At 38.2% G+C, this 15455-nt stretch overlaps 2 protein-coding genes across 2 annotated transcripts in view; one reads left to right on the top strand and one right to left on the bottom strand.

Moving 5' to 3' along the window:
- TNNI3K (TNNI3 interacting kinase) overlaps nt 1-15455 on the top strand; it is a 303991-nt gene that overhangs the window by 230053 nt on the left and 58483 nt on the right. The gene's annotated exons all lie outside the window — the stretch shown is intronic.
- LRRC53 (leucine rich repeat containing 53) lies at nt 785-14536 on the bottom strand. The gene is given in 6 exon segments (XM_036092744.2): nt 785-852; nt 855-968; nt 971-3118; nt 5787-6302; nt 11319-12134; nt 14434-14536. Coding segments are annotated over 6 exon segments (3765 nt in total).

Here is a 15455-nt window from a genome sequence, read left to right as displayed (position 1 = left end):
CTTAAGTTAATAACAATTGGCAATAAAGCGTGTTAAAATTCCCTTTGTTCAGGATCCATTGTGTTGATCGTGAAGCCCCATTTGTTCTTCTAAAATGATTGAAGCCGAGATCCCCACCTAGTGGATTTAGAGGATTTTACAGGTTTTACAGAAATAGCCTACAACCCTTGGAAATCCTTAATTTTTTCTCTTAGAGAAATAACAGGTTTTAAAATCTCTACTTAAGATCTAGGATAATTGTCAACAGAGCAGTTGCAAATGGTTGAAATATACCAATATGCATATCAGCTAGACTACAGTTAACAAACAAAGCTCAATTTTTATTTTCATACCATAATTAAGAAAACAGATCAGGCACAAATATGAATATATAATCATCTTTGTAGAAAGCAATATTGTAATACCACTAATTGAGATGTGTATAGTAATTTCCATAAAATAAACATCAAGGGTAAATCTATTCAAGTACTTTTTTTCTTATTTAATCTTTCATTTGCTTAAAGCTTTTTTTTTTTTTAACGTTTGCTTTCTTTTCCAGAACTAGGCAAAACTTTTCTTTCCCATTTTTCCATTCCTTTGAGAAGCAAACTCAGTTAATTGTGTCAAACCTAATCTTGTGGCTCCATCTTTGATTTTTGCATTATATTCAGTCATGTACTTTTATTTCATTGATAACAGAGAGTTACTGAGGAATTTTCCTCCAAAATAATGCATTTGGAATGCCTGCAAAGACTAGGAGGTGTTTGTGTGTCCTTTTGAAGAAAGCTAAAATAGAAAATGATTATTAGTTGAGTTCTGCCTGTAAAGGTAATGGATCAGCGTAATCGGCAGATGGTGGATACAGTGTAGGTTTGGAGCATAGTTTTCAGCTTCATTTATTCTTCTAGGAATTAGAGGCACCTTATTTTTTGCCTCAAAACTAATGTCTTTTAATTCTGGTAAGGAGGAAAGCACTTGCTGTGTCTCACTGTCCCTGCACCTTCTTTATGTGCACTGTTATCTTTATCTGGTTGAGTATTTTGAACTTCGCCTAAATCTTGCATATTACAGTTAACTCAAAGATCTATTTCGCTACGAGAAGGTCTATTTTCAGCTTCAGGGGAACACGTGATACTCAAATCCTTAGCTGTAATAGTAGCCTCAGCAGAGCTTGAATCATACAACATATGTTTTTCACTTTCTCCATTTTCCCAAATTTGCTGCATTTCTTTTCTGCTGCCTTTTAAGGTCATCTGTGCACTCCTAATTAATGTACTAGAATCTGCCTTGTTTTCATGCGGCATTTTTTTCTCTTCTTTCCCTAATATCTGTATCTGTAGTGTTCCGGTGCCATCGTCTATGGGCAATGCATTTGTGCCGTCAATTTCTCTTTCGCTGCTATTAGTTAGATTCCAAATGGCTTGAGTACTAAGAGAAGTACTGATTTCTTTGGGAATCTCTGTTCTGTTTTGGTATGGGGTAGAATTTGTCTTCATGAAAGTTAGGTCGCCCGTGGCTTGTGTCTCAGAGGAAATGAGAGAGGAATCCTCAGTTTCCGACTGAGGAAGTTTTATTCCGACATCATTTCCCTCATCCATGATACAACCTTCCGCAGTTTGATGTGGTATTTTCCATTTGGTCATTAACATTTTTTCCTCATTAGCAAGTTGTTCATGACTTGAGTGTTGCTCTACATGTTTTAAAGTCTCATTTTGATTTAAAGTATGTTCCTTATTGGTGTCAGTCTTGTGGACACCTACAAGTGGTGTTTGATTCCCTAGGGACAAAGAAAACTGATTTGGCTCAACGGTCTTTGATTTGTCCTGCTCCATGTGCTCAGTGGGCTCTGTTGCCTCTTGGTCAGTAGACTCCCTGGAAATGTTGGGTGGTAAAACATCACTTTCTATGTTTTCCCAAATAGCTGGTAAAGACCTAGGCACTTCCAGTGCAAGGGGAGTTGCACCTACCGTTTGCTCAGTTGCAAATTGAGAGCTTGAATGCCTGTGTTCAGCTATGATGGGTGTGGGCAGAGGCAGTGTTGATGAACTGCTATCAGGAATGAGGCCATTAGGGTGACAGTTGCCTTCCCTGGAGCTCTGGGTGACTACAGGTAAGTCATTAGCACTGAGCAGAAGAGTCTTTTTAGTGTTTTTTTGGTAATATGGGCTCTGCTTTGGAGCGTGTTTGAGAGGCATACTCTCTGAAGTGAGTTTAACATAGTTGTTACTCTCTGGCTGTTGGGGAAAATCTGCAGAGGACACAAGGTTTATATTGGCCTCTCTCTGAGAAGCTTTAGGTAATTTATTTGGCAGTAACAGTGCTTGTTTACATTTCTTTGGGAGATCTGGCAAGGATTTTTCTGGATGGACTTTGACTTTTCTAAAAGGGTGTGCGTTTACTTTTACCCTTGAATTTGGCTTTTTAATTTTCCCTTTGAGGTCAGATTGATGGGTTCTCTTCTTTTTCAGAATCTGTGGATCAGTAGGCCATTTTCTTCCTTTGTTTCCCTCCTGAGGATTGCCACATTTTTTGAGATCCAAGTTGGTCAGGTGGTTACTTTGATTTTTCTGCTGTTTGCAGTGGGTTGATGTTTTAGATGACATCACCAAACTATTTTTTTCTACTAAATCACGATCACAGAAGCTAACCCTCTTAGGGGAATATGTTTTCTTGATTTTTGTCGATAACCTTGATAACTCCATGTTGTCCTCACACATAAGGAATTTTTCTATTGCACCGTTAATTTGGATTTGCTCTTTCTTGGCCTTTGAACGTTCCTGACAATTTGACTTCTTTTCTTCCACATAATCTTGAAATTGATCACAGGGCACATACTTACAGATAAGAGAATTGTTTGACTGAAAATAGCTAGGCCCGCTCCGTCTTAACTGTCCATAAGGATCATCATATTTTGATCTATGTTTTTGTAAGATCTTTTGTACACAGTGTTCCTCGGGCTCATGAAGCTTGGATGATGAGCCTGTAATAAAATGTCTCTGCCTGTGAGGTTGTAAGCCATTGTCTTTTTTTTCTATTGGAGGCTGCCATGATTCATTTGTTAAATGCTTTTCAAAACTTTCTCTTGCCAACATTGAAGCGGATGTTGCATATCTTCTACTAAATGTGTCACTGTTGATATCTGCTGAACAAGAAATGCAGAAATTTAGGACTGAACTGAGTTTTATTACCCCAACCAAACAGATGCTTAGAAACCTAATGAAAGGTGCAAAAATGATTCCTCTGATTATGGCAATTCTTGAATACTTCCTAATTTTTAACCAAACCCACAAAAGACTTTGGGCAGTTCAGTGTGTTTACAAAGCTACTCTTTATGGCCACATCCTAATCCGTTGTGATGCTGATTTGAAAGTTACAGAATTAGAAATAAAAACATTCATAGTTGTACATCTTTACATTAGTTGTCGGTTGAGTTAGCTTTAAATATGAATAATATTTAAGCTCTTTTCAAATGGCCATCACAATTTTTTTTCTGCATTAATTTCTCAGCTGGGACTAAATATTAGGAAGAACATGATGCTATATTGGGTAGTGTTTAGGTTTCAAACACAAGATACCCTCAACAACAAAAAAGAAATACCTGTGACACTACCGGCTTCATCAGAGACCATACCTATTTTATTTCCCATCACTTAATATACGATTAATTAAATATTTGTTAAATGAATGAGTATTTTGGAATATGGCCTGATCTGTATTGTAGGAATCTCTATCTGTGAATTTTAAATGGTACATGTTAATATGATATTAATGATACCTGTTAAATAATACTAATGACAAAAATAATAGTAACATTTACCATTAATTAAGCATCTTCTAAGAGCCAGGCACTGTGCTAAGTACTGTACCTTCATTATCTCGTTTAATATTCATAGGAGATCTGATCCACTGGACAAGTCCTTTTGTCATATCCCTTTTACAGATGAGGAAAGATGCTTAGAGAGGTGAAATGCTTTCCCCCCATCCCATGTCCACTAACGATATGGGCAGAACTTGACCCAGGTCTGTCTGACACTAAACCCTATCCTCTTAACGACAATGCATATTAGGTTTAAAACGACATCTTATGAGTGTTCTTGTCTTCTGAAATTGTTTGTTTTATCCCGAGGAAGAAAGGAGTATTTCTGTTCAGAGATAGAAAGGAAGACACGAGCTAAGCTTCACACTAGCATCTAACTCTTAAGATTTGCCTTCAACTTTCTGGGGAACATTGGAGAAGCTACTTACTCAACAGGTATCAAGAGATAAGACTTAGATAGGAATTTTATATGGGTATAAAATTATTCTGGGGAAAGAATTTTAGCTTTTGTCAGATTCTAAGAGAGTTCTGTGACTCAAAGATAAATATTCAGAATTATTGGACTAGATCATCTCTAAATCTCCCCTACTCCTGAAATACTGTGATTCTGTGTTTCCAAGTTTGAAAACATAATCAGAGTGACATTGACTCTTACTGACTTCTGCTCTAAAGCAGATATGGCCTTGGTTGTTTTTTCCTCCAATACCTGTCCTCTCCATCTCCAGTATAATGCCTGGCATGTAGCAGAATTTCAAGTCTTTCTTAAAAGTAAATGTATTGATTTGACAAACAAATGTGTTCTCTGTGTGAAACAAGGGACTGGGTTTTAAATGGTTAAGAGACAACATTCCCTTCAGTATAAGAGTTTCCCACAGAAAAGTTAAGGCACTGGACAAAGCTAAACATCTGCCTGAGGTGTGACTCTATTGAAAGGGTAAGTGCTTATTTCTTTCTAAAATAAAGCCAGTCTGATCTGGTTTCTATGGCAGATTTTATTCTCTTGACTATTCCTCTCTTGAGTCAAATCATCAGTCCCCAGAAACTAGTAAGAACTGGAGTCTGGGGAATGCAATGGAATAAATTCATATCCTGCCTTATGCCACACATGAAATAACATACAGTTTCATTCTTTTCCAATTGTCCCCAAATCCATCTTAAGGGCCATATCCCCATGGTGAGAATTTCTTGGTGCAGTACCTCCACCATTCATATTCTGAGAGAAAGCTCTGCTTATTGTAAACCAATTCAAATAAATGACAGGAACCTCTTTACAGAGAAGCTGTCAAAGTTTTCACTGCTGAGACTGAAAGCATCACCTTACTATTCAGGAAGGAAAAGGAAGACATTTAATTCATTGCCTCTGCCTAAATATTGACATTGCCCATGTACAGTGGGTAGATGTCACGGCCAGATTCACTTGGCTCCCAACATGGGACGATGAATTAAGTCCTGACTTTCCCTGGACTGGGAAGTTATCATCCCTGACAGCTCAGCAAGCAAAGTGTGTGTCTTGACATCATTCCTGAAATGAATCACTAGCATTAGAAGGCCCATTCTTCTAATATGTCATGCTCTGAGAAGGTTCCTTACTGCAGAATTGGCATTAGAGCTCGAAGGATGTTGGAATAAAAGCCGATACTCAGCCTCCCATAAATCTTAACAGCATATTGCTATTTAAAAGCCTTCTTTTCTTTAAAAAAAAAAAAAAAAGAAACTTGTTAGGTGTTGGGTCACAAAATTCACTTTCCAACAGGCATAAGATATACTTACTCTTAGCTCCTGAGGGTGGCGGAGTCCTCATCTACACCTTACCCCAAACACACACGCACACACACACATACACACACACAGATCTAGTGTCTTTAGAAGAAGGATAGACTGGTACTACACAATGATTTTTAGAGCATTCTACTGTTGAGAAAATTAAAGGAGATTATGTCTTTCAGAGAAATTTAAACAGAGTGGGATTTTCTAAAACAAGACAACTCACCTATTGTTCTTGTTACATGCTGTGGCAGAGTTTGAGGTTGGACTTCCCCAGGCTCATGATTCCTTAGCTTTCTAACTCTCTTTGGACAATATCTTGTAAGTAAGCCTGCTTCATTAAAAGCTGCCATATTCCCAGGAGGCTCTGAACATCCTGACTGCAGCAATCTGCCACCAAAGCAGAAGAAAGTGCTGTCTGCCCCATGGTCTTTACCTTTCAGGTTTCTAAATGATCCATCAAGGGCTGTGGACTCAGAGGCCAGTGCTGCTTGATGGCTGTTTTCCTGTAAAAGCGGCATTTCCTTTCTGGACCCCACAATGGACATGACCTTTATCTCGTTTTCCTGAGTTAAGTGGCAGTTACAGTATTCCTTAGCGTGGTAATTTCTTGCCTCATGAGCACACAGGGATTCATCGAAGGTTCTGCAACAAAGGTTTTCTGATGTGTGTTCATTTGCTTTGCCTTGTTGGAGTTTCCAGTTAAATACAACTAAACCTAGGCAAGTGAGACCAACAGCTCCTGTGACAAATAGAGAGACCATTAAAAGATAACATCAAAGGAAGAAACATATAAATCACCAAATGTGAAATCCACAAATATCAAGGTTAATGGTTTAAAGGATATCAGAATGGGTGGGAAGTCTATCACCATGGAGAAAAATATCAGTCCAGACAGAGGCTATTTAATCAACATTGTTCTGTTTGTTAATTTGGATCTCTCTTTGTAGCTATTAAAAATTATAAGAAAAATACCATCTGGAATGCCTTTGGTAGAAAAAAAGGTTTTTTTTTTTTTTCATGGACTGAGATTCATTCAGCATAAAATAATTCTTGCATTAAAATTCTTCTTCTGCCTATAGGAAACCAAGTTTCCTATTCCTTAGTCCCATAGTGAATAAAAGTAGACTACATTTAGTACATACCCTGAAATTCCCATATACCGTAACCTCCTCCTATTGTATTTTTATCATCCCTAAAGATTCACCCCCTACCTCAGAAAAAGTCATTGATTTCCTATTATCATCAAGGCCAAACTCCTGGGCATCCAAGACTCAGTGCAGTCTGGCCATAACCTTCCTCCTTTGCCTAATTTTTCATTTTTCATTATTAAAACATGTGTTTCAAACTCTTCAATTCATTAGTCTTAAGGTATTTCTAAGCTTTTGTGTATGCCCTTAGTGACAGCAACTTAGTGCTTTCTCTATCTCTTATTTGAAATTTTTTTTTTGAAATTTATCCTTTAAAAACTATATCAATACCTCTAAATTTCTTGATACCTTTGCTGTTTTTTCCATCTTGCAAAACTCCCACAAAATAATGACTGACATCTAATCTCAGACTGTCTGGAACTGTCCTTTCATGTTCTATGTACATATAGTTTGTCCTCTGAATAAAATTGTAGAGGGCAGTGTTTCTGAAACTCACATGCAGAGTCTAACGTGTTTCTACTTCACTGTTTCCCATCTTGACAAATGGCACGCTCAACCACCTGGATGTTCAAACCAAAGTCTCTTGCATTATACCCCAACTCCCGCTCTGTCACAGTCATTTCCTTTTTTCTTAGCCCTTATAACAGTATAAAATTATTGTGTTCACTTACTTGCTTGCTTGTTCACTGTCTGTCTTGCCCTGCTAGAATTAAGCACTGAGAGGAAATGGAACTTTTCAGTCTTGTTCGACATTGTATCTCCAGGACCCTCAACTCTGGCACAAGCACACCAGAAATGTTTATTGAATATTCTTAAATAAACAGAAGGGATTCTGTCTATGAGTTCTAATAATGAAATGCACTGAGTGGTCTAATCTTACAAATCCCCAAAATGGTGATGGGGAAGACATGGCATCAGTATCACCTAAGTTAGGAGCCCCATTTTCTAAGTCCAGCTCTGACCATGATTTGCTGTGTGACGTTAGGCAAGTCAGTTCCCCTGGAGAACTCAGGTTCCTGGCTCTGGAAATGAGGACAGTGAAAGAGATGACATCAGCATTTTAGACTTTTTGATTGACTGCCCTATGCCTGGTTCCCTCCACTGCAGACAACTTTAATGAAAACGTGATGATATTTTTTTGAACTTGAAAGAAAAGAGAAAGTATCAGGCATGATTGCTTCATTTTTCTGTTAAAGATGAAGATTAACCAAAGTGAATAGCATTCTCTGGTAAAAAAAAACGTTCAACCTTTGCATAGTTCACCAGATCTTGAGGTGTTATAAGCCCCACTTTAATTTTTTTTTACAATGTATTTTTAGTGTTATCACAATTTGAAATAATTTAATCTCTATTAAAGATATATTTTTAAAAAGTGGTAGCACTGTTGCTAATTATATACTTCCAATGTTTATTTTCAGACTAAATAACAACCAGACAATATAAACACCAAGGTCCATCTGGTTATGTTTTTAAATAAAGAGCAATAAAAAAAAAAGTAGTAGCAAAACTTAGATCAGACATTTTATTGCCTAGTAATTCCAAACAAGACTTTTGGCTTTAAAATGTTAAAAACTTACGAAAATAATAAAATTTTAGAAACATTCCATATGTCTTACAGGGAGTAAGAAAATTCAGGATTCAAAGCTTTGTTCTGACACTTTCCTTGGGCAAGTTTTCTAACCTCTCTGAGCCTTATTTTTCCTCCCCTATCAAACAGGGATGATTAATACGACTGGTAATTAAATGAGATACTATATGTGACATTTAACACAGTGTTCCGTCATTGTGGTTTATTGTTATGATTGCTACTGCTGTTGGTTCAGTTCGATATTGCCCTATTAGGTCCTAGAAGACTCATCTGTTGTGGGGGGCGGGGGGGGGGCAGCGGTTGGCAGGGAGAGGAGTCCAAAAAATAAAATCATTAAGAGGATACTTCGTATGGCTGATGCAGTTACTAAGCCAAATAATAAAGGAAAGAAAGACCTAAATTTTCTTAAACACATGCATCAGCCATTGAAATGAGAGTAGGCATAATCTGATTATAGGGTAAAGTTTCTCCTCTAATTGTGTCTGAATGGCGAGGAACCACTCATTCTCCTGCTGTTGATGCTAGAACTATGTCTACATCACATTACCACTCAGGTATGGTCACTTTCTATTAGTGCAGAGAGCAAAAAGCAGCAAATGAAGCTTGTAGGCAGGCTGAATGCGCTATTAAGAAGATGGTTGAATTTTCATTGCCATGGGCATTGTTGCTATTTTTAAAAAGTGTTCTAACAATCTTTCTGAGTTGGAAAAACAACAACAACAGCAAAAAGCAAATTTAATGATAAGTCCTTGTTGGAAATGTTTCAGCTTCATGAAATCTTTCTCTTTTCATCAACCAATTCACAGAATACGAGGTTTTAAGATGTTAGCATTTAATGCCAAATAACCACTTATTAGTTTTAAATTCACTGAATATGATTATTTATAGTCCCTGGGATTGTGAGGATTTATCTATAGCCAAAGAAGGAAAGGGAATCAGGGGTCAAATTATAGTTCTAAGTCTTTTCCCCGCAATCTACAGGTATAGATTATTAACTACATTTTTACTTCCGAAGGAGTAAAATCTTAGTAGAATAAATTGAAGGGTCAGATTTTTTTAAAGACAAATATTTCCTAAAAACAGCATCTTTAACAATCACTTAATGAGAGATATATAATTATACTTTCACACATTATAACTTAACATGTGTGTAATCATACTTATAACTTATCAGAATTTGTCCATGCATAATAAGCTTCCTACTATTTTGACAAAACCTTTGAATCTTCCAGAATTTATACCCATCTCTACACTAATGTAAGTTGTTAGTAAATTTTTTTCTGAAAATAGATATAGAAAATACCTAGAAGGTGCTGAAAATTAGTCTATTGTAATATTTCCAAAATGATGCCCTACAAAACACTAATTTAACGAAATCCTCTGTGAAAAAAGAGTTAATGATTAAATAAATTTGAGAAACACTCCAATTGTATCTTCCTCTTAAGGATTCATAATGCTCATTAGAAACTGAAAGGCAATGAGAAAAATGCTGCAATAAAGAAGCCTATTTCACTTTGTTTAATCCAGCATTACCCAAATCTATTTGAACCCTACAACATGTTGTTCACATGTGCATCTGTGTATGTTTTTATTGGAATATCTATTAATTATTCCGTAGAACTAGCACTTGAGTTCTAGTACTCTAGTACATTTAAAGTAAAACTCCCTGCCCTATTTGCTTTTGTCTTTTATGGTAAATTATTTCTTAACACATATAATTACTGACATGGTTACACAGTTTTTAAAATAATTTATCTTTCTGAGAGGATTTAAATTCACTTCCAACTGAATTTGATTACTGCTGATGGTAGTTCCATTGTTTAGACCTGACGCTGTTCTCTATCTATTCTGATTAAAAGTGTAACTGTCAGGAGTTAAAAATCTGATGTTCAGGTTTCACTGGAAACCTGCTATAGAATAATTATTTATAGTACATATTCAAAATACATCAGTTCAGTCCTGGATGTCATTTGCAAGCCTCTGGTTTTCTAGCTTTGGGGCACCCCACCCCTCAACAAAACACACACACACACACACACACACACACACACACCTCTCATCACCATGGTTACCCACAAGCCCAAAGGATTTCACCATGCACTGTAAACATAGGGGGAAAACATACATCCAGGTAGATAACTCAAGAAATCTCATGGATATTTGGTCTTTGACTAATGACACTAAGTATCATTTATATCATTCATCCAGTGAGAGGTAACAATGATGCATAGTTAAGAAATGTTTAAACTACCATAGAGAAATTAAAGAGTTGAAAATTATCTTCTCCTTAGTCAGTCTGGGGAGGTATGGGCCAAGTTTATGAATGAGTTGATAAACAGAAATCTTACAAGAATTCAAAATTCCCAAATAGGCAGAAAGCAAGGCACAGAGAGGTTAAATAACTTGCCCAAGGTTACATAGCAAGTGAGAGGTGAGCCAGGATTCAAACCTGGGTAATCTGATTGCAGAGCTCATACATTTAATCACTGTGCTATACAACCACTATAGAGCAGGATGCATGTGATTGCCATAATATCAACTCCTCGTGCACCTGGTTAAGCCCACTGATTCTTACTATACCACAGAGAGACACACAGAAGTGAGTACCTTGAGGAAAGAGACAATGTCTCATCACTTTTTAATCCCTATTTCTAGTGTTTTAATGAATGTCCCAGTACTCCATGGCAAATGGATGATTGATAAAATGTAGATATTATTCCTGCATTACAGACAAGAAAACTGAAGTCTAAATGGCAAGGTAACTGACTCAGGATTACAGTGGTTATTATACCAAGACTAGAGTTCTTGAATTCTGGTCCAAGACCCTTTCCTCTGTTAGCTTCTCTGCAACAGGAAATTCTTACAACGTGGGCCAGGTCGGTCAACATCCTCCCACATCTACTCACAACCTCTCCCTTCCCCGAGCCTTGGAAAATTTCCCCAAACTGCCTGGGAAAGGCATCATTTAGTGTATTGTAGTAACATGGAGATGAGCTGGGCACACTTCTCCCTGGCATACCTGCGAAGCCAAGGACAGTCAGCAGGGCCACATCCTGCCCTGGGAGGAGGGGACTTCTGTCCTTTAGAACCAGAGTGACGTTGGAAACCTTGGAATCACAGTTGGTCTCAGACAGCTTTAGCACACTCTTTGCAGTGCCCACAGCAGTGGCCGACGGCTGACACCTTAGGTCCTTGGCATTCCTGAGCATTCGAGCAGAAGACTTAACGTAGTTTCTTAAAAACCGGGCAAGGGGGTATAGATCACAAGAGCAGCTCCACTGGTTCTTATCTAAACTCAGAAGGATTAGCTGCTTCAGTGGAGTGAAAACATCCGGCATGTGGGCCAACCTATTTCGAGAAAGGTCCACTTCCTGCAGTTGAGGCAGGGCCTGGAAGGCATCTTTCCCAATGTAGGAAATAAAATTGTTAGATAAATCCAGATGCCTGAGACTGTGCAGCTTCGTGCCTCCAAAAGAACTGCCTGTCAGATTAGTGATCTGATTCCCATCCAGTTGGAGCCGGGTCAGGCCCTTAGTGTTCCGGAACCAGGAGCCTCGCAGGGTGCGCAGAGCATTATTGCTAAGCACCAGCACCTGCAGACCGTGAAGCTTGCTGAAGGTGCGATCCGTGAGCGAAGAGCTGGATATTTGGTTGTGCTCCAGCAACAATGTCCGCAACTTTGAGAGGCCGTGCAGGGCATCTTCCCGAACATCCTCGATGCCATTTCTGCTCAAGGAGAGCAAGGCAAGATTAAACAAGAGGGACAGATTTGTGCTCTCTATAGAGGCGAGGTATCCATCAGTGATGATTAAAACCCTCGTGGTCACAGGGGCTGCTGTGGGGAAGAAAAGCACAGACTAGAAGCGAGATACACACAAGTGGGAGGGGAGTGCGGTGGAGAGCAAAGATACTCAATGCCCTCTGAGCAATCTTATCACCGGGGTAAGAACAAGAAACAAAATGAAAATAATTCCCTGATTTCTCGGTTGAAGGGGAAGCTGGCTCTTTACCAGAATGATGGATTTTTATGTTCTTTGTTTCTATGACATGTTTATTTGAGAAACATAAACCCATCTGTTCCTTTCGATGTCAGAGTTAATTCACTGTTTGGAATTATCACCATGGATGTTTTTTCTTTGAAGGTGGCTTTTTAGGCATCCCATGTACTGACCCGCTGCAGCCCTGCCGGCCCGAGACAGGTTCGCCCACGAGCCACGCCTGTGTCTGCGATTCCTAGCCAGTTTTCCACTAGCAGTGCATATTAATGCTGTGAAGTCAGTCATCTTTTCTCTCAAACCTAAAGGTATAAGTTGGGTGGGAGGAGTGAGAAGGAGGGTTGGGTTTCTGCTTTTTATCTCCAGGCTAAAAGTTGGCAACTTGGTAAGGATCTATATTCTCTCCAGATGACCTGAGGATCTGTCAGTGGGGTTCTCATTATAGTCTGGGTCATCTTGGCCTCCTCTCTAATATCCGTTCCCTCCAATGAAGTACATCATGTGATGACAGGTGGTACTCAGGGCCTCCAACTGTTAAATCCCTTCACCATAATCACCTCAGAGCTATCACTGCTCTGCCATTAGAAATCAAAGCGTTTTAACTCAATAAAGATGTATTATAATCAGGAGTTATTGTAACACATCTTTATCATGCTAAAATTGTTTTGACTGCAAATGACAGTGTCATAAAGATGGAAGAGTCCATTGTCCCTGGGAGGTCTACAGGTGGTATTAGAACAATCAACCATGAGGGGAGCAAATCACAATCCCCTTAGGAAATCCAGACTACACTGCCGAAACAAAGAGATTTTTAAAATGTAAAAAAAGGATTTTCACAGTGCCTTCTTTTGGAAGAATTGCTCCCATTTCTACAGCACAAACAAGCTTAAATCATGGTGTGTGTGTGTGTGTGTGTGTGTTTTTTTCTGTTTAGTATTTATCACTGATTATTTGAGTTCTATTAGTTCTGGCCAGTTTAGCATTTTGTTTCTCTCAATATTGTTTTTGCTATGGGTTAAGGGAGTTTTATTTTTATGGATCCCCGGTTCTCTAGGGATTTGTCGACTCTGAGGGAGCAGGCTATTGATTCTGTCAATTACTTCTTGTCTAGGAATAGACAGAAGCTCCACTCACAAGTCATCCATTTACTACTCTGTGTTTATGAAATTTAACTTCGTGAATGTGGCATTCTATAAATGAGAAGGAAGATATAGAGATGCTGCAATGTTTCTTACAGACATCAACTATCTCTGATCAGAAAAAAAATGTAGTGACTTTGGGAAATGTATTTGAGAGGGCAGGAGTTTAGTGTTTAAGTGTTTTCAATACTAACTGGAAACAGTATACAACCAACTAGCCTTGAAACTGTCTCTCTCATGTCAGGGATGATGATAACTTCTATCTCTTAATTTTCATAGAGTCATAGGATTTTAGAAATGAAATCATCTTCTTTCACTCCATCTTAACTCAGACGTGTTTCTGAAATTTTTCCATTGGCAGAGCTTATAGCTTGTTTATCTCTTCTTGGATATCAGGATGTAAATCACATTCTCCTCAAATTTGTTAATAAGGTGTCTTATTAAATTGTTGACTTAAGCAAGCAATATGTAATGAATACAGGCAGTGTATCTTGTTAGCATTTCTACAGCTCATTTACCACCAATAAAAAGACTAGACTTTCAAAATTAGATGCACCTTGATAATAATCTGTTTTGCTAGTACATCACTTAATCTTACTAATGCTGAACAATTGCAGTTCAGGTTTCTGATTCATTGATTTTTTTCCAGCAAGTGGTAGGGTTCAAAACTGCACAAAGTATGGACAAAAATATAATCAAAGTGATTTACTTTTTTCTTCTATTAAAAAAAAAGTGTGTGGTTGCATGAAATAGTAGTATTCTTTTATAATAGCAAAATATCTCAGTCACCTCTGAAGGTCTTAACATAGTTTTGGTTGAGACCACCAGGAACAGGAAAATAAAATAATGTTAACAGTCTCTCATCACTGTGAAAGACTTGCTCTTTGAAAGTTTACCTCTATCAGGCTGAGCCCAGAGAGCCCTCAGCATGATGAAAGCCATGGCAACGAATTTGCCAGATACACTGAACACTGCTTTTTAGAGCTATTGGTTTTATTACCTACTATATAGGTTAGCTGGTGACAGAGGGTTACATCTCTGACGCACACCACACATGACGCAGGACAAGCTGCCACCAGCCGTAACACGGTGGCAAAGAGCATGAGCCATCCACCTGAAAGGAGAGGACAAGGCACATCATGATGTTGGCATTTATATCCATGATTTCAGTATGTTCAGCTCATGAGGCATTTGGGTAATTTCTGCTATTTAGTGAGCACCTTGGGTTTTCACAAGATGCCAGATAAATAGCTAGAATTCTTAATTTGTATATAATTTAAACCAAACTTCTAAAGCATTTGACCATAAATTTAGAGAGTTCATCCAGAGCACACCCATTAGAACAGTTTATTTAAAAATTAAATTCCTCGGGGGGCCTGGGTGGCTCAGTCGTTAAGCGTCTGCCTTCGGCTCAGGTCATGGTCCCAGGGTCCTGGGATCGAGCCCCGTGTCGGGCTCCCTGCTCAGCAGGAAGCCTGCTTCTCCCTCTCCCACTCCCCCTGCTTGTGTTCCCTCTCTCGCTGTGTCTCTCTCTCTGTCAAATAAATAAATAAATAATCTTAAAAAATTTAAATTACTCTGTAAAATACGTACAGCTTGTTGAGCTTTTGCACATACATTATCTTATTTAATTCTTTTAATTCTGCAACGCAATTGGAGGTTGAAAGACTGAAGTTTGGAATGGTTCATAAACCATTTAAAGTTACATAGCTATTTCATATTTAACCTCACATCTTTTAACTCTGTCTAGTTTCTTTCTAGTTTGCAGAAGTTAATCTCAGGCACTGCGTCTTACATAAGTACAAACGAATTATTCTTTGCAGATTTAGATGCCATACTTAGAGAGGGAGTCTGGAGGAGCACCAAGATCATAAGCTCTACCTAGCTTTGAATTCAGCTCTGCTATTTACTGAACATAGTATCTTAGGTAAATTATTTATTTTTTCTTATTTTTTTGCCTTTTCATGTTTAAAATGGAAATAGTAACAGATGCCTACATTATAGAGTATATTGTAAAAAGTA

This window comes from Halichoerus grypus, chromosome 5 (assembly GCF_964656455.1).
Source record: "Halichoerus grypus chromosome 5, mHalGry1.hap1.1, whole genome shotgun sequence".
Classification (NCBI taxonomy): Eukaryota; Metazoa; Chordata; class Mammalia; order Carnivora; family Phocidae; genus Halichoerus; species Halichoerus grypus.
The sequence above is the reverse complement of the archived record's forward strand: the minus strand, read 5'-3'. Positions and strand labels throughout refer to the sequence as shown.